This window comes from Denticeps clupeoides, chromosome 6, assembly GCF_900700375.1.
Source record: "Denticeps clupeoides chromosome 6, fDenClu1.1, whole genome shotgun sequence".
In the NCBI taxonomy this organism is placed as follows: Eukaryota; Metazoa; Chordata; class Actinopteri; order Clupeiformes; family Denticipitidae; genus Denticeps; species Denticeps clupeoides.
The window spans coordinates 21,578,240-21,601,665 of record NC_041712.1 but is presented as its reverse complement, the minus strand read 5'-3'; the positions used below and the strand labels follow the sequence as shown (position 1 = coordinate 21,601,665).

At 41.9% G+C, this 23,426-nt stretch overlaps 1 protein-coding gene across 1 annotated transcript in view; it reads right to left on the bottom strand.

Moving 5' to 3' along the window:
* The window catches only part of LOC114792208 (autism susceptibility gene 2 protein-like), a 120,654-nt gene that overhangs the window by 37,791 nt on the left and 59,437 nt on the right, over positions 1-23,426 (bottom strand). Inside the window, exon 3 of the mRNA XM_028983124.1 lies at positions 16,690-16,908. Coding sequence (XP_028838957.1) covers positions 16,690-16,908 — 219 coding nt within the window. The remainder of the gene's footprint in view (positions 1-16,689; positions 16,909-23,426) is intronic.

The following is a 23,426-nucleotide window of genomic DNA, read 5'->3' as shown; positions in this document are numbered from 1 at the left end:
AAATACACTCAACATTACATCACACAACTAATAATGGGCAGTGATGGCCTAGCGGGCAAATTGTGTGCTTCACAATGATAATCACTTCACTTTCACAAATATCCAACCATCACAATGCTCATCTTAGCACCATATACTGTTGCTCCCCAATAAAGGTCAATGTTCAGTGGGTCAGGGGGAACACTCCTGTTGATGAGAGTCAGGGGAGAATGCAGGTTTTTGATGTTGACCTCCTGGGCACTCATCTGATTACAAGCCGTTAAAGTGCTGACCACACATGAACAAGCATGGCTGTGATTTATTCACCCAGCAGCGCAACACAAGGGCTTCAACGTAAACAGCGGTCGAGCCTACATACTGTTACAGAAAAGAGCTCTCAGCAAAAACACGACCAAATGAGTGCACTTACACAAGATATAATAACAAAGCTGAACTTCACTGGCATTGGAGAAAGGGAAGAGAAATACATTTAAGAGCTGAAGTACAACGTGGCAATGGCTGACACATGAAAAAGAGGCATATACAAAACACACCAAGGGAAAATGTGTGTATATAAGAGATAAAAGGCAGAAAAGAGAGATATGGGAGGGTAAGCACCACAAAGAATAAAATCTGTCCTGATGAGAGCACAGTCGTGCATTTAATATCAGCACCAGCCCCCCACTACACCTCGAGACACAAACAAAGCACAACAAAATATTACCTTATTAAAATCAGACATTTAAATAAATCATTATGAATGACAATGAGCCAGTTTATGGCCAAATAAGGCTGATAATGGTTAGAGTGGCCAAAAGATAATACAGCTTCATATTCAGGATATGAATAGTTGTGTGGGGGTAGATGGGTACGTGTGTGTTTCAGTCTGGGTCTGCTCAATAAGGGCACATCTGTCATGTCTGCACCGGCTCTGCCCCCCAGGACATGCTCTCCCTCTCTTACATTTCCGGGTTGTGGGCTCCTCATCATGCTCTCTCCCCAGGTTCCATGGGCAAGGATAGTGATCCTTCCAGGTGTAACGAGCATAAGGTGCGGTCATTTTGTCTTATCCTCTACCTTATATAAGCTCTGTGTGATCCAGAGTCTACAGAGCAGATATCCAGCACGAATCCTGAGTGCGTCCTGTATGTGTGTATGTGTCCCCATCAACATACTGGTACATGCTGTGAAGGGCTGTTACTGATTCTGAGGCAGCAATGGGGGAGTTGTGACACATGCTGAAGGGAGTGGAGGTAATCGCCAACCACCAAAATCTTGAGTATATTCAACAGGCAAATATCTGAATCCAAATCAGGCGAGGTGGTCTTTGTTCTTCTCCCAGTTCCATTTTAAAATTACATACTGGCCCAGTAAGCTAAAAGTGAGCGAATGTGCTCTCTTGGCAGTGTTCTGCAAGCGAGTCTGTCAAAGAGCCTGAGTCCTTTTTGCCCCCCTCCATGATTGTGACTTCTGTCACATGGGACCTCGACGAGGAGATCGCTCCCACATCACGCCAGCTACCGGGCGCCCGGGAATTTGCAGGACGAGAAGAGTGGTGGCCAGAAAGTACTGGTGGCTTTCTTTACAGAAATATGTACAGACGAGTGTCTCCTCATGTACTGTCTGCACCACCTTGTTTATTCCCCTGTCCTTTGTACAAATAAACGTCCTTTTTGCTGCATCCGTGGCATCCTTCGTTTTCTCCTCCCTCTGGCTTCAGTGACAACATCACTTTACTTTCCTGGGAAATTTTTGCAATCTGCTGAGCAAAACTGTCGAATTGAAGAAGCCAATAAATTAACTCTCACACACATATATATGAATATGAAACACAAAAACAATACTAATAACATTGCCCTAAAAGCAGGAATGTGCCAAACGGGAGAGTCAGAGAGCCAGCGACAGCCCGCCTCCAACACCAGACTGCAGTGACCCAGTCCTCATCCGTTCTTCAGGCTGAGATTATGGAATACGAATGCGTCGGCTGACTGTGCGCCAATCCTACGCCGTCCAAGGCTCGCAGCAAAGAAAGAGGACATTTTGTTCAGACTCAGCTAAAGTGGTCAGGTATTCATAAGCCATGAAAAAAATTTATTGTAAGTTTTTACATCCAAAGCCTACAATTCTCCACGCAGCCTGGGCTAAAGCAAACCCAATAAACTGCCTTGCTTTTAATTATTCATGGGTTCTAAATGGCACTGAATTGGCACAGGAGGTGAGAGGAAAATGACTGTGATTTAAAACACACTCGACAGCCACGCTAGCATAATACCAATTCCCAAAGGTGCAGCAATTTCATTCATGGCTCCAGGTCTATTCAAATTCTGCTAAATGGCCATTCCAAACATTATATGTACCGTAAAAAAAAAACAAACAAACAAAAATATTCTTAATACCTAACAATGAACAAATATTTCATTTCTTATTTTTCAGTATAACGTGTGTATGATTAATAGGCCGAATGCAACACCCAAAAATGTCATACAAGAGTCAAAATTGGGTTGTGCTGGAACAATGGCATAACATTTAAGAGCAAACAAATCACAATTACAGTGCAGGAAGGACATAACTGGAACCTCTGCCAAACTGAATGACATGGATGATAAGGTAGCATGAAGCAGTTAGGCTGCAGTTTTAACTGAGAGTGAAATGAGTGCAATTATCCCATTTCCAGGCGGCTGGGGATAAAAAGCTGTTGTGGTGTCTGCCAGCAGTGATACACATCCCTCTGAACCTTTTCCCCACACAATAGGTGGGGGGTGAAGAATCCATGGGCAGGGTCAACAACAATTACATGAATCCACGGCAACCACAGTTAGCAGCAGAATGAAGAAGAACTGGGTCTCCATGCCATCAGAATTATTGATCGCAACCTGTGAACTACACGCGTTGCAGCGACAGGGTGAATGCATCAAGGAGGGTGGAAGCTACATAAGCCGTCAGGTTCACCTGAATCTGATGAGCCATGGTGATTTCACCAGACACAAAGTGGCCTTTCTACTGCACTTTATTTGATTTATAACACACCCAGCTTCAGCACAAAAACAACAGCTTTAGCTAATACACTTCCAGTCCAAAGATTTATTCTCATAGGTTCCATTTAACAGTGTAACTATACAAAGTATGCAGCAAAGAACAACACAGAACAAATAGAACAATTGTAGAGCTATTATGAACAATAGAAAGTAGCATTAATGAACAATATTTTGTTGTCCACATAACCCTTGCTATTTACTATTACTACACTTCTTGTTACTGCCCAGAACATACTACGTGTTTTACTGTCTATTATTTGAGTCTATCAGCACAAATATTATCTTCCCATTGTATGTTATTTATGGTTATGTGTATTATGGATCTCACCAATGACAAATGCAACTTTTTATTTATTTCAGTCTGATCCATTTGGATAATCAGGAAAATGTACTTTTTGTCGAAAATAGAATAGGTAAATTTCTCAGAAAATCATAACAATCACCTATAAACCTGGAAAACAGACATAAGATCCTTCCTAAATGCAACACACAGTAACAGTTTGAGATTTGCTGAGAATGTTTTCCTCCTCCAGCACATGTGGCCCTCGATCAGGCAGATGGTGTCAGACACAACAGCTCACCCTCTCTCCGTCTCTATCTTTCTCCTCCCTCTAAGCACAAGTGCACTCCCACAGTCAGAGAGTCTAGTGTGTGATAACAGGCACGGGGGGATTCCGCTCCTCTGTGAAGCCAGAAAAAATGGCCGATAACATGAGCGAACAAAGTTCGTTAAGCTCGTGAATCAGGCCTACGGTGCAGAGCATAGTGACGAGACAATGGACGAGAGCATATGAGAATAAAGGGAAAAAACCCACCATGATGAGGTGACTGCGATGTTTGAAAGACCTTGACAGGTTGGTCATGGACAGCAGACAAAACAGGACTCAACAAACAAAGAGGCCGGGGCATCTTGTGTTCAGTTGTCAGAGCTGCGCAACAAAACACTTGTTTAAAAAGGCACTCAGAAATGTCTTCCATTCCTTAATATGCAGCCTTCCAAACAAGTCATGGGCCCGCAGGTAGCCTTCGACAGATGAATGGCAGAAAAGCATGACAGACGGAGGCAGCCAGACGTGCTCAGCAGTGAAGGAGCGCCAGCAGCTCTCTTTGTTTGGTGCTCTTCACAGCATTCTTCCTGACAGGCACCAGGGGGTGCCAACACACCACCGAAGGTGCGAGCAACAATAAAATGGCAGGCGTCCCAGTAAAACCATGTGCCTACTTTACATCAGTTGTCGCCAAAATGGTTCTTCCAGGACATTGCCCTATATTTGAGAAAAATTCAACTATGAGGAATTTCCCAATCCACTTGTGTGTGTGTGTGTGTGTGTGTGTGTGTGTGTGTTTTAGCCAGGGGGTTAAAATTATACAGGAGAAAAGGTTTATTACGGGTAAGTAGCCTGGTTAAACAGGCCATAGGTTGTTAAAAAATGCCAAGCTTTTTTTTGTATATGACATCTGTAGGGACTGATAGGGTCAAAGGTAAAAACGTCCCAAGGAATCTTAGAATTTACCTTAGGTGCTGAATCTTAGAATTGATCCAGGTGAGACAACTTAGGAAATATGTATCATTCTATATAGTATATAATAAAGTAAAAAATCTTTAAACAATATAACAGGTGCATTTCTCTTTGGTAGAGCAACAGTATGTTTATTACCAATTTTAATATCGCTGTCACAGTATAGTAATATAGTAATAATATATAGAATTTCACCTGGGTTGATTTCATTAAAAGAAAGCTCATGTGACACTCCTTACACCATCTCTGAATTTACTGCCAGAGTCTGCTGGCTGTTTCATTCAAAAGAATGACCAGATCATGTCCCCGTTACTCCCTATCTGAGCCTCCTTCCCACCTTGTCCTCTGTTACATTTTTAAATATGCATTATGGCAAGCATTAGTCAAAAGAATTAATCGTGACAAATAGTACTTTTTTAGTACTTATTTATAAGCAAAAAGGGTGATCAATCTGTAACTGTTTGACAGCCCATCTGTCAATGTAAATGGTGGTACAGTCTTCATGATAAAGGAGCAGCTGCAGTGAACTCAGTTAGACCTTGGCCTTATTGATTATCTGTTATTTTGCTCTGCTTGCTTTATCACGCTTGACTCTTACGACTCACGGTAGATTCTCCTGCTACAGACGGTAGTTGCATATTGTACAACACGAGTCAACGGATCTATGAGATCTATGACAGAGAACAAGGCTTGAGAACAAACTGATGGACAGATCAGGGCCAGGGCTCCAGGTGGAGGAGACAGGGAGCAGCGAGCAGCTCCACCCCAACCTGAAGAGATCAGAACGTGGCACCAGCACCGACAGGGCAGATCTGTCACCTATTCACCCTGACAGCACCCTCCAGGGAGGGAAGGAAAAGGGGGTCAAGGGTGATCGAAAGAAAGACAGGAAGAGGAATAAACTGTCCTTCCAAAGGGCAACTGGAGCCCAGCATCCACCTGCCATCTGTGATGGCATTTGCTCGCAGTCGGTGTAGCGAGGAAATCGACAAACATGGCCAGCACTGTGTTTTAAAGAGAAAGAACAGGACCAAATTCATATTTCACAAGGCCAGGACGGAGCTCCATGCTCCGGGCCGATCTCCCACAGCCGCTCCTGTCCTCAGCGCAGGCTGGAAATTTATGGCTCCATGTAAGGACTGCAGAATGGTTATGAAATGTCCCCATCTGTTCCTGCCATAAAACACTCACTCCCCCGCTGCACTCCTCTGTGTATTACCACTTCTTTATTGCATCTCAAAATTTATTAGCAGCCGGGTTGTTTTAGGATTTTCAGCCACCTACCATCTTTTCTCCTCTTTTCTGGAATACTCGGAATATTTCATTCTATCACACATAACTCTCTCCCCAGCTCCTGAAAGAGAGTGGGGACGCATTTGATCAGTATTACGTTTGTAGGTGAGATATGGACCTTTAGCTCAATCTTACACCGCCACTCCCTTCAACACCAAACACAAGGCAGTCAGGGTTGGTTAAACACATGTGGGTACGCCACAGCGGGACACACACAAACACTGTAGGGATAATATATACACTACATTATACAGGCTATAAGTACACACTTTTGTAGCTACTCTGTGTAACAAGATATTATGTCTTTGTCCATACCCCTAAACCTAACTATACTACACCCCTTCCCAAGGCAAATGATTTGGATCTTCTTGATTTGTTAAAATACAAAAAGAGGACTAAAACGTTTTGTGTTGGTTCATGTAAGGACACCTCAGACGAAGGCGCACACAAAGAATGACATTTGGCAAAATAAAAGAACAGTCTATATTTCAGGTGGTCAAAAAGTGAATATGTGACTAACAAACAGTGTTAGAGAAATAGGGGGTGATGCTCCTGCTCTGGGAACTGTTTTTCTCATCTTGTCTCCACTGATTACCTGACTGTGTCCACCAGTTGTCCCCTGTGTAGAAGCCTGCCTCATGTGTCTCATCACAACTCCCAATGCTGAATGCCCTTTGTGCTCCCACGTGAGGGTATGTTTGAGTGTTTATGGTGAACTCAGCTCTCATTTCTAAATGAATGTGCCAGCCCAAGTCTTGTTTCACCATTACGCTGCATCTATGACCACAATGTTACTGAGAAGACCCTCCTTTGAAGAACTGAGCATGGCATTTAATGTACACCGGTTCTATAACAACGTTCTATGTAATCCTCCTGCTGCGGGCCAGACCACATACCAGCCAAAAATATGATGAGAGCGGCTGTTCGCCGCCAGCCTCTCTGCCACCTGATAATGACTGAGAAGAAGAATGGAAAAACCTGGCTGTGTCCAGATGTGCAAAGCTGGTGGGAGAGGGCACTCCCACTGCAATAACTCACATCTGTAATTACAGACAAGAGGAGCTAATGAATGGTGTGGCCATGGTTATTGGGCTTCTGATGCACATTATGATGCAGAGGTGATAATACAATGAGCATCATGACAATATAACACATACCAATGCAAAACAACAATCACAGGCAAAATATAAATCGACTGTGACCTTTTAAGTTCTTTTTATATTTTGAAATGTTACACATTTGCATATAACATTTAGAACATTAAAAATGAAAATACTCTAAGATTTCATGAAAATTCTGTTTTCACAAATTGTCTGTGTTCATGTTTTACCTTTCGCTCACAACAAAACTTTAATGTGCCGGACACATGAACCAGAACCCCCATGTTCAAATTCCACTAACATTGTGGGACTAATAAATGCCATAAATGTAAACGTAAAAATACAAAAAATACAAATACAAAAAATGGAATTAGCTCAAAAAAGAAACACACCAGTTAGCCATGGAATGACACGCCCGTCGCCACTGTCGCCCCCAGTGGCTACATCCGCCTATACTCCTCCCCACCAAGCCATTAAATTTACATTTACATTTAAATTTACAGCATTTATCAGACGCCCTTATCCAGAGCGACTTACAATCAGTAGTTACAGGGACAGTCCCCCCTGGAGCTATTTAGGGTTAAGTGTCTTGCTCAGGGACACAATGGTAGTAAGTGGGATTTGAACCTGGGTCTTCTGGTTCATAGGCGAGTGTCTTACCCACTAGGCTACTACCATTTAGTGGCGCTAATGCTCTCCACTCACCATTAAAGCTGGCCTAATCAGAATTCAGAGACAAATCAAAAAGACATGGAACAGTGCACCAGTTCAGTCCAGTCCACTGTTCACGCCCAGTACACTTTCTCCCAAGTGGCAAACTGGCACCTGCAACATTTCATTATGAGGCGTTCCAAAAGCAAGACTTTAAAACTGTGGAACTTGTGGAAAAAATCTAGGGCTGAAAATACGGCCACTTGCCACTGTACCAGCGTGGGACCAGAACGTGAGTGCGTGTTCGAAGAAATGAGAAACCCCAGTGCGATTGGACTGGTTTAATATGCGAACGAGAGCTGGCATGAGCCGCAACACCACACGGATGTTGTCGTTCACATTCTAGGTTGAATTGGGGAAAGAGATGAGAGGTGATAACATTTACATTTACATTTACAGTATTTATCAGACGCCCTTATCCAGAGCGACTTACAATCAGTAGTTACAGGGACAGTCCCCCCCAGAGCAATTTAGGGTTAAGTGTCTTGCTCAGGGACACAATGGTAGTAAGTGGGGTTTGAACCTGGGTCTTCTGGTTCATAGGCGAGTGTGTTACCCACTAGGCTACTACCACCCTAGACGAGCAGGGGTCGAGGTGGAGAAGGAGCCGAGTCGATTATGCCAAATGAGCCAAAATGAAGTAAATTAAAAGTAAATTAAAGAGAAATTAATTCATTGTTGAATGCCAATCAATGACTGAGTGGCTGGCAGTGGCCATCTTGCCAATTTATAGGAGTCACGTAACCTCATCTCCATGTTTCTCCCGGTCACATGGATGGAATCATGTGACAACAATGGACCAAAAACAGCGATTAAAATATAGAAAGAGAAATACAGAAATAGAATCGGCTCTATTGTTTAAAAAGAAATGTTGAATTTGGAATAATCAGGGTGTCTGTTCATGTGGGCATTTTACATTTAGAGTAATAAAGCTGCAGTAATTATTGTTGCTGTTGTTGTTATTTGGTCTAATAATGAAAATAAACCAATCTGTTTCTAGCTACAGGTCTTTCTGCATGCACAGAAATCATCCAAAGAAACAGAAACCCTCTCTCTGACAAAATGTGAAATCTTCAAAGATTATGCCAAATGAGCCAAAATGAAGTAAATAGAAAGGAAATTAATAAATACAAAGAAATTAATTCATTGTTCAATATTAAACAAAAACCCAGAAAACAACAATGCCCAATTTCACCTGAACAGCTTCGGCACATTAGTTTACCTGTACGGTGCTAATTAACACACACACCATGATCAATGTGCATGCTGTATCTCATGTGAATTATTACAATAATCATTCTTACACCCTGTTCTCTCAGGCCTTCAGACCAGAAACTATTGTCTGTTCCTCGGTCACAGTACAAGCACAGAGGCGGCATGGCGTTTGCAGTGGCCGCCCCATGTCAATCAGTGTCAGACATGCTCCGTCAATCACCGTGTTTAAATCTTTTTGAACCCAGTGTGACGTGGTTCTTATACGGTGTTCTTAGGGGCAGTGGTGGCCTAGCGGTTAAGGAAGCGGCCCTGTAATCAGAAGGTTGCCGGTTTGATTCCCGATCCGCCAAGGTGCCACTGAGGTGCCACTGAGCAAAACACCGTCCCCACACACTGCTCCCCGGGCGCCTTTCATGGCTGCCCACTGCTCACTCAAATTTCACTGTGTGCATCGTGTGCCGTGTATCACATGTGACAATCACTTCACTTTTTTTTTTTTTTTATTCTGTGTTTTATGTGGTTCCTTAGGCAGTCCTTTCTCTTAAATGGGCAGTTCCTTTCTCTTAAATGTTTTCTGTTTTATTCAACCCCTTGTTTAATTGAAATTGCTGTCCGTTTCTTCTTATTTTATTTTATTTCATTATATTATGTTTTCCTTGTTTTTAATGAACTTTTTCCATGTCTGTCCTGTTCCTGGTAATGTAACTTATTTTTTGTTTTAATGTACAGCACTTTGGTCAGCTCCACAGCTCCTGTTGTGTTAAAGTGCTTTATAAATAAATATGGTGTAGTATGGTATGGTATTTCCAAAGTGAAATATGGCCAGCACTGGGTTTATGAGAAAGAACATATTTCCCTTCATGGGACCCTCATTAATAAGATTTAATGAAAAGTGAAGCATCTGAAAATGCACGCGTGCGAACTACAAGACTCATAAATTACAGTTCATTAAGCACTTATCTGCGAGACAGTGTTTACAATGCAAGGTCCTAATTAAAAACTAAAGCGAGACATGCAGTTCTTCAGCCGCACTGTTCCCAATACAATTATGTCCACAGACAGAAGGTGTAATGGGGAATTCATAACCACCAGCAGCATCGAGAGAAACCACCAGTCTGTTGAAATCGCTGGTTCACATCTTCCAGGACTAATATTTAGAAGAGATGGTAAAGTAAAAAAAAGTCCAGATTTTCCTCTACCGCAGACTGTTTCTGCCACAACAATGAAGCACTTAAGCATGATGATAGCCTTGACGTCCCGGCTTCCGCGGCTGAGCTGGAGGAACGTCTCTCTTGCAGCCTCTGCATCAGTACTGAATGGCACCACAGGTTACTACGCTGCACCTGGTTTATTCAGCAGGGGGGAGGTGTCGTGTTTTATAAAAAACTATTAAAAACAATCTCATCCTAGTGCCCATTAGTGTGAGTTTGTCCCCACATACACTGAGATTCCATTAGAGGCTGTGAGGCCCCATGTGTAGCATGAAGATGAAGCGGAAGAGCAGAGAGCGCAGCAGGAGATCCAGATTCAGAGAGCGGCGTCTGCCAAATCCACATTCCACAACCGAGAACACAGGAGCGAAGCAGAGCAGAGTGCAGAGTAGACATGGGGGCTTCGCTGTCAGTCACTGGGGGGAAAAAAAAAAGGGAGGGGGTGGATTCCTCTCGGCCTGTAAAGACGGGAAGATTTGAGCAGACGCATGAGGAGCCCTGCCAAGGCATCTGAAGATCTCAAAAGACCTGTGGCCTGAGAACGTTCGCAGGCTCACCACAAACCTACAGCCTCCGCACACAGAGCGGAATCACATCGACCCAGAGTATCCCGACAACAGCCAAACACAAAGCCCACAAACACGGAGCAATGGCCAAATGGCACCACAGCGCTACTGATTTTACACCAGACTACAGCCACACATGCAGACCTAATAAGAGATTCATCAATTATTGATGTATTACCTGATTAGACCAGTTATCAATAATCTCCAATTAGGCCATGATGTGAGCCGAGAGTCTGCAGCAGCAGCAGCGCAGTCTCATGGGTGTTCCCGTCAGATAATATTGTGTGATATGCGACACGAAAATAAAATGAGTTCCTGTTACCCATAAAAAATTGAATTCAATGTTATTGATTGATAATTTGTCCCACACTAAAGCAGACTACATGTCAATATGAGCTATAGGCTATGGCTATTCTCCCAGGCGAGACCCTGAACAACTATTGATTCTGTTTGGCCACAAATTATACACATAGCAGATAAATATTTAAATACGCATTTCAAGTTTATGATCGCAAAAAAATTGTAGCTCCCAAAACATGACTCCCAAATGTAGAATTGATTTTGTCAAACATGTAACTTTAAGGTATCTTAAGTGAGTCTTAATTGTTTTAATTTTCCAATTCTTGTTGCAATTTTCCAATTCTTTATGAGTATGGATGGTTGATTTCAATTTTTGCCGAAACTGCTATGTAACATTGTATTGCTGTGGTATTAGGCTCAGGTCTAAGAAGATAATCTTCAAGCTGGATCTCTCACAAGCTTCCTTTCACACATTTCAACACTGCTCATGCCAAGAGATAATCATTCTAGCAAAATATGATGCTTTGTGACTATTTTCTCTTCACTATTTTAAACTTTTAGCATTACATCACTTTCTTGGGAATTTTTGTGTCTCTGTATCTTAGTTTTGATTTGGGTCTGCATGTGGCATTGGGCAGTATTGCGTTGAAATCGTAAATATGTCAGACTGATCTGTCTGATAGTTAAAGATGGGTAATTCCCAAGTTGATATATATGTGTGTGTGTGTGTGTGTGTGTGTGTGTGTGTGTATATATATATATATATATATATATATATATGGCTATAAATGTGAATAATATGTAATTACTCTGAAATTTAGACCTATTTCAGCTGATAAAGGCTGACAATAATTAGAGTTTTGGTTCAAATATGATCGGTATTGAACATATTATATTCACAAGACCATCTGTTGAGAAATAACAAAAAAAAAAAAAAACATATCAACTGTAATCCTAAAATCTGTGTTAACAGAAGGCAAGTAAGCCATGGTTTACAGATGACTTCAAAAGATCGCAAACGACATGAATTCGCAGTGGGGTTTTTCATGTAACAGGTTGTAATCATCAAATGTGTGTGTCTGGGCCCTGCGTGTGTATGTGCGTGTGTGTGGCTGCTAAAAGCTGAGATTAAAGGTAAGCACCTGTAGAAAAGTGCTGGTGACAGACAGGCTCTTTAGTGGTGAGTGAGGGACCATTAGTGTGGGCAGATTGAGTGTGTGGCGGCGATGCGTTGGCAGGGCGCAGTAAAGCTGGTGGCGAGACGGGCTGGGCGGGCGAGGCCGTAACTCTCGCATCCGGTGGTTAACGAGCTGCTCTGAGCGGCTGGAGCTGCCCGGTCTTGATAGGCCACGGCATGTAAATGCTGACAGAGTACAAATCGGCTGCCATTAAAGAGCCTCACTGCTGAGGAACCTTCGGCTCCCCTTACAGAAAAAAAAGGACACAAAAATGACATTTCAGAGAATCAGTCGGCACTGAAGGGACGTTGAGGGGAAAGGGAGTGGAATTAAGAGTGATTTAAGAAGACAATGTGGCCTAGACTTGTCACACAGCATCAGGGCTGTAGAGGGAGGCAGGATGGGATGGGAGCGAAAGAGACGCTACGGTTACTAGGAAGTCCATTTTTTTTTTCAAACAATAATGATGCATCCGTTCAACCCAGCAGCACCATAGACTGTATCTGTTGTACATAAAGTAGAACGGTTGGAATGGTTGATAGTGGCTGTATAATGTTAGGACCACCATAACAACATTCCACTCTGGATACACTCTGGAAAGATTCTCTCAACTCTTTGCCAAAACAGATGCATGCAAATGCATGACATCGTTAATTGAGTGTGAATAATAAGTGCCTGTGTTTGGGGGGGCACAATTATCACACATTTGCAGCATATTTAACACCATAGTCCTATATGGACTGTGCCATAAACATTGTATGCATAACTAACATCAAAGAGCTTTCTATGACTCGCCATGCAGTATCCCCACACACAGTTTATAACCAGCTACTTATTTATTTTACATGTTTGGTTATAAAAATCTATGTGTAAAGACAATGTGCCACTATTAGTGATTGCCTATTAGTGATGGGCATTAATGATGTCAAAGTGATACTATAATAACTCCCAATGTTGGGCAAACGCGTGAAGAAAAGAACACTTCTGCAAGGCAACGATGAAAAGTGGCGGCTCGCATTTGTCTCGATTATAAAGCCAGAGTTCAGCATGTGGAGTTTCTCGTCTGAAAGCATTCCTTATCACACTGCTTTTGTGCTGCGATACGCCTGCAGCTCTCTAAAAGCTCTGAGTCGGCTCTTCTCCCCTGAGTGGACAATACCTCTGCAGACCATGCACAGGTCAGATCCACTTTGCACAAAATCGAAGGCTTCTCAGTGCTTGAACGCAGAGCTGTGCAGTGCATCCAGAGGGAAACTGTGTAGATATACTGTCCACAGACAAATGAACAGGACAAGGTGAGGCAGACAGCACAGTGCTCTTTCAGAAAACACCATTAACTGATGAATGTAACCGCACATGGAGCACATTACATGTGCAAACTGCACAAAACAGGCTTCTTAGTTATTTTAAGGTGGGAAAATGTTGCACTGCTGGAAAATGTTGCACTTCAAGGTCAAACTGAGCCAGAAAAAAGGCAGACTGCTTTCTTCATAAGATATTAACGCTTCAATAAATAAGTAATTAGCATCATTCATATTAACGTTTGAAAATTATTTAAATGAGACTAAATGAAAATGAGTGCTTTCCTATTCATTCCCAGTATATACAACTTATTTGTATGTTCAGAATCATGTTCCAAGGCTCAATCTAGTGGTGCTTCCTTATATGACTGTGGATGTTCAGGGATTTTGTTCTTTTTACTTTTTTATTTATATCTGGAAAATGCTAATTCACCAAAATGCTAAGAATCATATGTGATTATTTTCTGATTAATTATATATTGCCCTTTCTGAGCAGTTTGTTTTTCCACAAATTTCAGATCTTTCTGTGTTTGTGAGAACATTTCACCTTCACTGTTAAATGATGGCTCCTCATCCATCTACATACTCACCCTGTGGCTCTTTCCTACAAATAAATCATGCACTGCTGTGGATATCCCCTCAGGCTAACGGAGGGTCCTCCAAGGGTCCTCAAGCTGTCTTAGGTAAACACCACTTAGTTTTTGACTGGTCAACAAGCTGCAGGAGGTCAGTGATGAGGTCTCACACACACACACCTGTCCTCACGTAGACTTCTCACCACCGACCTAGCAGCGCTACAGGCGCAACAGCACTCTGACATGACCACCTGGTCACCGTCTGCTCATGAAACACAAGATATAGGTCAGGGTCGGCAGCACACACTCATCATCGAAAAGCATGCTTTAACAGACAGACACGCAGTTTAAACTGAGTGCGGGTGGGGATTTTACTGATGACTATCGAATGCAGGCTAACCCAGGTCTCTGGCTGTTTGAGAAAAGCTTAGTGCTGTATGATGTAGCCGTCAATGGGGGTTTGCTTTTGGCATCGGCTAGGGCTGCAGGTCACACTAGACCCACATATACACACACACACTCACATTCACACACAACTAATGAAATTTTGTAATAAATAGGCATTATTAAGTCTGCGGTGTGGTACCATGAGGTGACACCTGACGTTTTTACTGAACTGATGTTTTCACCCACGCTGAAATCATAATGATTAGTGCCCAAACCTTTCACTAACAATGTCACACATTTTCACTAGTATTCCACCACCCACCGCCATTCAGGACAGAAAATACAAAGGAATCCGTAACAAGTGCAAGTAGGAATAATACCAACAGGTTAGGCCTTACAGTGAAGGGTTGTGCAATATTATTTGATTTTTCATGGTACTAGAGCATGAATAAATAATAAAGGTAAAACTGTATAATAACAATATTAATTGAGAGGGAGTACAATACAGCGAGTTGCTGTATACAAGGCCAACCACAGTAAGTGGCAAGTTCCCACAGTATAGCACACATAGTGACATTGCGACATTGCAGGAGTCTATAAGAAATCATGCTCAGTCATTTCCTGCTTGAATATTTTCTACTATTTGATTTTGTACGTGCAAGCATGGACACGTGTGTTTACGTACGTGCGTGTATGTGTGCTCATGCATATGACTGATAGCCAGAGTATTAGAAGTGACACCTCGGTGTCAATGTGCCATAAATACTCATTAGTAAATACTCATTACAGCAAGGCAAGAGTTCAACCCCCCCCACCAACCCAACTACTGCCACCCACCCTGCGTCAAGCCCTCGCAAGACAAGAGCAGCAGTAACAGCGGCGCACTCTAATCTAATTAGAGATAATAAAACAGCAGAGGAAAAGGCAACATGCGCGCCAGCATTCATCACTTCTAATGACACCATTAATCAGGAGTGATGCAGCTAATCCAAGAGGAAAGCATGTGTGCTCTCCAATGCAACAAGGACATTTATTACACACACACACACACACACACACACACACACACACACACACACACACGTTCAGAACCCCCCTGTCTTAAATATGCTGTAATTGTAAGAGGAACAGTAAGTTGCTAAAAACCTGTGTTAATTACCTGCTCAGATTAAATGGATGAGTGGATGTTACGCAGCCAAGTCTGAGGAACAACCATCATCAGCAATTAGGGAATTCAATTTACCATCTTTAAGTAGACTCTGATGGTTTAGTTTCCTTTAACGGGAGATTGTGTGGCAGATGAAAATGAAGAGGGGTGATTTGTGTCCATTTACCACAAACACAAATGCACACACATGGGTGCCAATTCACCATAAACGCTCAATAAACACAATCAAGGTCACACTCCTTCATTTCAACAGGGTGGGGTTGGTAATGGAAAGTTCATTATTGATTATTTCTACATAAACATCACCAATAAAGCTTTATTAACCGAGAACCATCTCAGCAAAATGTGATTTCCAATATGCTGCTCAGGCTGCTTTCAAATATGTATGGATTTGTTCCTGCTTTTATTTTCCCCATCAGATAACATTTTGTGACCTAATGAAGATACAATTAGTTATCAAGAAAAAAGAATTCATCATATTGATTATATGCCTAAACATTTTATGCAGTATACAGAAAATATTCCTGAAATTCATATCTACAAGCGTAGATTATTATTATCATTCAGTGGGTCTGAAACAACACCGTGTGCTGTGCTGCAGTGTATCACAATGACAATCACTTTACTTTCACTCTTGGGCAGATGAACACACAGGACACGAAAAGAATCCTCTTCTATAGGTTGATTTACCATTCAAGAGAATAACGCAGGTTTAAGATGGTTACCAAAGAGTAATGATTGTAAATATTGTAGCAAACATTGCTTATAATGAATATCTACATATCTACAACTTTAATGACAGAGTGTCAAAATTGTAGTCGCTCCGGATAAGGGCATCTGCCAAATGCCTTAAATGTAAATTTAATTTATGGGGTTCCATGATACGGTAAATTGTAGCAGAAGAACGACGCATTCTAATTGCTACGTGTGTGACGTAGATGAAAATACTGAATAGCGCATCTTGGACTGACGTCATCTGCATGTTCCTCCCACTCATTTGCATGAATCCCCTTCAGCACAAGCTCATTAACCTCCAACATGCCTCCTTGCAACCTTGCAGCACAACGTTTCACACGGCAACAGTATTTCATCACAACGATAGCATCTGAGGTGCACACTGAAGTGGCGAATGAGAACAGGCGGGCCTTACCGCTCTATGTTTCTTCTGCAGGTGCTTCTTCTTGTTGCTTTCCGTGTGGGCGAGGTGTGGCCGGTTCTCCTGGTCTGAGTGCTGCTGGTTGTTATGGTGATTGAAGCGCTCCTTCCGCGGATCCAGGCTGAAGCCATTCGGAACGCGGCCGGACTTCTTTTTCTTCAGCGGCCCGGCCTTGCCGTCCCTGCGCTCGTGGGGTTTCAGCGCCATATCCTTCTGCAGCAAGAACCAGAGAGAGAAAGTGTCGTTACCTTCTTATGCAGTGAACTAATTATTTCAGCAGGGTAGGTAAAATTCACCTAATGCACTCCAAAAGCACCTCAAACGACTTCAGGCAAAGGTCAGAGCTTGAGATAACTGAGTCATCTACAGTCAAAATCAAGCAGCCACACATTCTGAAGGTCAAGGAAAGGTAGCGACAATTTTCATATTATTCACCCAATTAGCCACCTCCAGTTCCTGCATGTCACCATTTAACTAAGACCAAGACATACAACTTCAATTTGACTGCCTTCGTGCTACTTAAAAATCTTCACACAACAAGTTTACTTAATCTTCACCACCATAGAGCAGCAATTCAACGTCATTTAAAGGCTGCTGCTGAATTTGCAATGATGAAATGTGTCATTTTAGCAATATACTACACCGAGAATTGGGAGGTGAAGGTAGGCCAATTAATGTTATTCTCAGATGTACATTTCAAAGGGTTTCAGGGAACAGCTATGAAAATTTTAATTACTTTCTACAAAGGACCAAGAACCCCCCCTCAACACTCACACAAAAATTAGGCAAGATTTCAGACATTTAATATAGATTTCAGCTATATAAGGAACAAAGATCAAAAAAGGCACTCATGCATAGAATTAACACAATTTCAATAGAATCCCAAATGACTGCTCTTTCAGATCAAGTTTTTCCAACAATGACTTTTTTCTATATGCTATATGTTAAGCAGACATATCAAGTCATTGATAGTTACTTTTTTAGCTGAAGTGATTGATCCTGATCGGTCGGAATTTTTGCCTAAATCAGTTCCTGCATCACAGGACTGTTCCACTAATTAAATTGGCTCCTAACATATGCAATCATATTTATTCACAATCATATTTATTGCTCCAAATTTGACAATGCTAAATTTTGCATAGTATGGTGGGCAAAAGAGGCATGGCATCCAATGATCCAGATGGAGAGAGAGAGCGAGAGAGAGAGAGAATGATTCTATTGTCCACTGCATACAAGGGGCTCTATGAACGCCATCTGATTTGTGCGGCTACGGCCACAGGCTTCTGCAGTGGAGAGATCTGACCTATTTTCTCCCCACGAAAGACCACTGTACACTCGTGCCAGCAGAGCAGAAATGATAACCCCCTTCATCCCCGTCTCCACCCACCTCTGGCATTTATTCCATTTTATTCTCTAATTTCTTTTTATAATAAGACTTCACATTATGCAAGAGATGTGGATATAAAATGACCAGTGCAGGTGCTATGATGGGTGAGAAAATGCATTGCTGCTGTTTCATGTCACAGTGAGGGGGCTTTGGCAAGTCACTCAAGTCACTGGTGGTCGCTTCATACCCATCCATTTGCTAAGAGTTTGCTTCTGCTTGTAGGAAAACAGACAGATGTTGTTTTCCACATTTGTTTTCCACTTTTGTCTCCTCCTCCAATTCAAAAACAAATACATTATACTAAAAAGTCCATTACAAGACACAGTCACCTGAAAATAAAAAAAGGTTACGACAGGCTGTGCACATTCTGCTGTTATTAGCCGGACATCAGTCACACTTGTGCACAAAGAAGGAGACAGTCAGATCCCATTCTCCTCGGGGAGGGAATATATCATGTTCTAATTACATCATAAATCAGATTACATGCTCGAGAGACATGACACACCAAAAATAGATTTTTTTATTAGATGTACTCAGCCTAGAGAGTCTTTAAAATTAGAATCAGTCCACAAGCAGGATTGGCAGATCAGTATGGATTATGGACAGTACTTTTAATAAAGTCCCACATGAGGAGGGAGTCTGTCTGCTTGTAGTACTGGGCTTGTGTGTGTGTGTGTATGTATGTGGTAGTGGGTAACACACTCGCCTATGAACCAGAAGACCCAGGTTCAAAACCCACTTACTGCCATTGTGTCCCTGTGCAAGACACTAAACCCTGAGTGTCTCCAAGGGGTGGACTGTCCCTGTAACTACTGATTGTAAGTTACTCTGGACAAGGGCATCTGATAAATGGCGTAAAATGTATGTAGGTTTGATTCAGATGATGCAGCAAAAAAATCCTGTGAACTTTCATGTCAAATGATGCTGGGGGCATTTAAATATTTCCATCTGGTCTGTGTGTCTGGATAGAATTCATACAGATGCAGGCAGTATGTCTCCTTTTGAAATTGATCCGAATCGGCCCTACAACTCCTTCACTGTCTGGATTGTAAAGATGGTCTCTGTCAGATCCACAAAGGAAGCAAACAAAACACAGCTGCGTTAAATGCATTCACATACATAATACATACTTTGAGGAAAGTTATTCGAAAGTGCCGATTTCATCAAATATTCTGCAAAATGGTCAGTATTTTCAAGAACACAAATGAAATTCAGTTTTTTTTTTTACCTTTTTTAAAGTTTTATATGCCTCGGTTGGATATAACAGTACATTTGAGGACTGTTCATTTAAACTCCTACAAGATCAAAGAGCGGGGACTTTTTCAAACTTAAAAAAGCGTTGACTTGAGATGAAACCAAGACGAGTGTGTGTTTCATTAGAGTAACCCTGCGTCTCAGTTCCCATTGGAACATCATCAAGACTATTTTTTGCTTCTTATTCATTCTTTTCGGGGTCTTTGTTCTCTCTTTGTTCATGTGTTCAGACGGGGTTTTTGTCTTCGGCGCGATCAGTCTGAGCTCGGCTTGGCAGACCACATCTGAAGACGCCGTTCTCGTTCTGTACGGCTGACTGAAGTCCCTCTCTCATTTCTCTGCTTTTACGCTCTAATGAGCAACACCTTTCCGCCGTCTCTTCCCACCTCCTGGCATCTCCAAAAGCTCCCAATCCCACCGCGTATTCCAGTATCCGATCAACTTCTCGCACCATTCTGAAAGAATTAATTACGCCACGCCAACGGAGACGGGGGTGGGTGTGAGCACAGAAACGCGCATGGCAAGGACCAATCTGTCAGAGGGGAGAAGGGAAAGAAACCAACACACTTGTCCAAAGTGAAAACAATTATGGTTTATTCTGCACCACAAGTCCTCCAATCACTAGAGAGTTCTGGCAGAGATCAGGGGCTGGGAACTCTGCCATGTAAAAGCGTCGTAAACACAGGATTACTGCAGTCATACCACATGCTGCCATCCTTCGTTCTCTCTTTTCTAGTCTAGAGCTATGCTCAATATGTCATTCTGAGGTGTGTGTGTGAGGGTGTATTTATGTATATAGTGACTGACTATAAACTGACCTATACTGACCTGCACTGACCTATTCTGTATTATATATAATACAGAATGTCGTTATAGTTCTGTGATGTTGTGGCTTGTCCAGACTGTCTGTCAAAAAGAAAAAGACATTCATGAATTATAAGCTGCATTTTGTTTACTTGCTGTGTGGGTGCATCGTCTGAATCATATTAAAATTAACTTACTAAGAAAATAAGTAACCTGCACTAAATATTATTGCTGCAGGTTGCTTTATTTAATGATGACAACATAATCTCCTTGTCTAAGACTTTTCCTCACACTATGCAGGCTTTTTGACAGCCTAAATAAACTAATTATACAAGCACTTTTGCACATGGAAACCAGGCACACAACAAAGAGCAAAATGACTTTAGTATTAATATTTATTTTATATGCTATATCTTTCACCACTATACTACAGATTTGTATGCCTGTCTGCTTTCAAAGAGCACAAGTCCACTTATGTGACCATAGTCCTCTAATGAAACTCTGGTTTCTCCAACTGGTTCTTGTGTGGCTGCACAGTCACTCTGAATATGAACTTCTCCCCGATGCAGTGTGGACTAGAAGAGGTTATAGCAGAGTTTAAAGGGCACCGCGGTAAAGTCAAAATGCATCTGCAGAGCTGGCAGTGATGTCACTGCCATGCTGTATGGAATATAAAAACTGGCAACATCTGGAGCCGCAGGGGGGCCTTGTTAAAAGCCGCTCCCCCAAGGTGCATTACAAGTGCTTACGAGAGCCTTCAGAAGACAAGATGAAGATCAAGATCCTAATTAAACTTTCATATGGCAATTTATTCATCTTTCATGTCTGCTGCATATCTACTACAAAGAGAGGAGAAAAATCTAACATGACTGGAAGGAAGGAGGACATACAGGTTTTATTTGTGCTTTTTTTTTGGGAGGTTGACAGGATTATACTATATGCTACAATACTATTATACTATATTATACTATTATGACAGATGTCATAATTATTTGTAATCTAAAATGTTACAACACATCATTTAAGTTTTAATTATAGCTCATTTTTTTCCCCAGTGAATACATATTTATACCTTCTTCCTCTCGTGAAACCTGTTTCACTAATTCTCATTCCCTCTCATGTCACCATAAAAGCTTATTGCATTTAATGGGACACAATGGAGCGCAAAAAAACAGATACGATGTATAATTAGCCAGTTCGTTAATGACAAATAAATCGTCTTCCATGCTCCACAATGCCTGATTCAGTTGAAGAACTTGGAGGATGTTTTAAATGAGGGGGAAATAAAAAAACTGTCAAGGACCGAGTTTGGAGACACCTGATCGACAGGATGGACTCAACTGCTAGACCTTCCCTTCTCACCCCCTCCTCAAATCCTGTACAGCAAGGGATGGTATCTGAAGTAGGAGCTGGTGGGGAGCTGACATGTTTAATAAGCTGCCTGCTACTGGATAGATCTGTTGAAGATCTATCCAGCATCGGGAAACAGGCACGGTTGTTCTTCTTATCAGCAATCCTGATGCTGATTCCATCAAATGTAAACCTCCTCCGTTTGGCCTGCCGTGTCATGTGGAGAAATGCACTTAAAGGGATACATGAGGCAAACAAAAAAAAAAAGCAAGAGCAAACAAATTCGCCCCCATTTAATTCATACTGTATTGACAAGCCGATGGTAAACAGCGGTGACGGGTCCGTAAGGGAGTCTCCAGCTCTCCGACTCGGAGCGTACTCAAGACGCCCTCATGAATAAAACATTCCAGAACACTTTGCAGTGATGGGTAGGGACAGGTCGTGGTGCATCAAGCTGCTTTTCTACTTTTTAAAGATGCTAATTATGTTGTAAGGGGAGAGAACAAAGCAAGAACAAGGTGGGAATTTATCTCACAGCCTTTCAGCTCTGCATCAAACAAGCAGCGCTGCCCTCCAACAGAAAAGTGCCAAGGCCACGGCCAGCCAACCTCAGGGACAATTACACATCTATTCATTAAAAACATAATAATGTTGCATTTACTCCATTTCAGCTTTTAAAAATCGTAGCAGTGGGAGGAGATATAGTGGGAATTCAAAATTTATGATCTTTGAAGTTTCTCAAAACTACTAACAAAGACAGTTTGTTTAGTTGCATGATAGTTCATTAAAGATATTAGCCTTGTTTGAAAATGGACCAAGGGTCACCGTTCATACAAATTTCATACAAACTCACTTCTGTTGTCAGTATCATGTCCATTCTGTGGACCATATTTGTTTTGAAAATTCATTTGAATAAACACCCATAATTCAAATCAAGCCACAGGCTACAAGCAACATTAATATAAAAAAATAAATATTTTTGCAATGAGATAAAGCTGCAAGTCAACAATACACGTCCCACCATCCTATTGCTGGGCATGTCACACCAACCTAATCAATCACTTCATGACCATTTTTTTATTTGATTTATACATGCAAATAGGCTTGTGGATGTGATTAATTGTCACATATGACACACCACAGCACAGCACCCATTGCACTTAAGCCTCTGCATTTAACCCATCCCCTGAGAGAGCAGTGGCCAGCCAGCAAAGACACGCAGGGAGCAGTGTGTGAGGACATTACCTTGATCAAGGGGACCTCGGTGTCATCTTGGCGTTCGAGATTTGAACCTGCAACCTTTCGATAACGGGTGAGCTTCCTTTTGCCCTAGATCGCAACTTAAACCAAAGAAATTGATTTGAACCCAGGATCTCTCACACCATAAGCAAGAATCATACCCCTAGATCAGGGGTCAGCAACCTTTAACACTCAAAGAGCAATTTGGACCCTGTTTCCACAAAAGAGAAAGTACCGGGAAATTCTTATTAACATGTAAAACGAAGATAACACGGCATATATTACTTTTACTTTTATGCTACATATAAAAAACAAGGTTAGTGTGTTGAGTGTAAAATTTTTAAGCAGTGAAAATATTTCACACAGATTGCAAGTGTGCAGATTGCGGATGGGTTGGGGGTGGTGAACGTTGCCTGAATGGCAGGAACATTTATTTTTAACCAGCTCAAATATGCGTGTAGAAGTTGATGTCGTGACGAATGTTTAATCACCCAGAAAAGGCTAAAAACCTGGCTGGACATGTTCAGGGAAAAGAGGAGATCTGGTCACCCTAACTTAGAGGCACTATGCTAACTTACTACACAACCTATTAACTTATTATGCAAATCATTAAACACTAAATATTGCAAACAACTGTTTACTCACCCCAAGCTGCATCCGATTTTGAAACACTGCTCTAGTTGAACAATCTAATCGA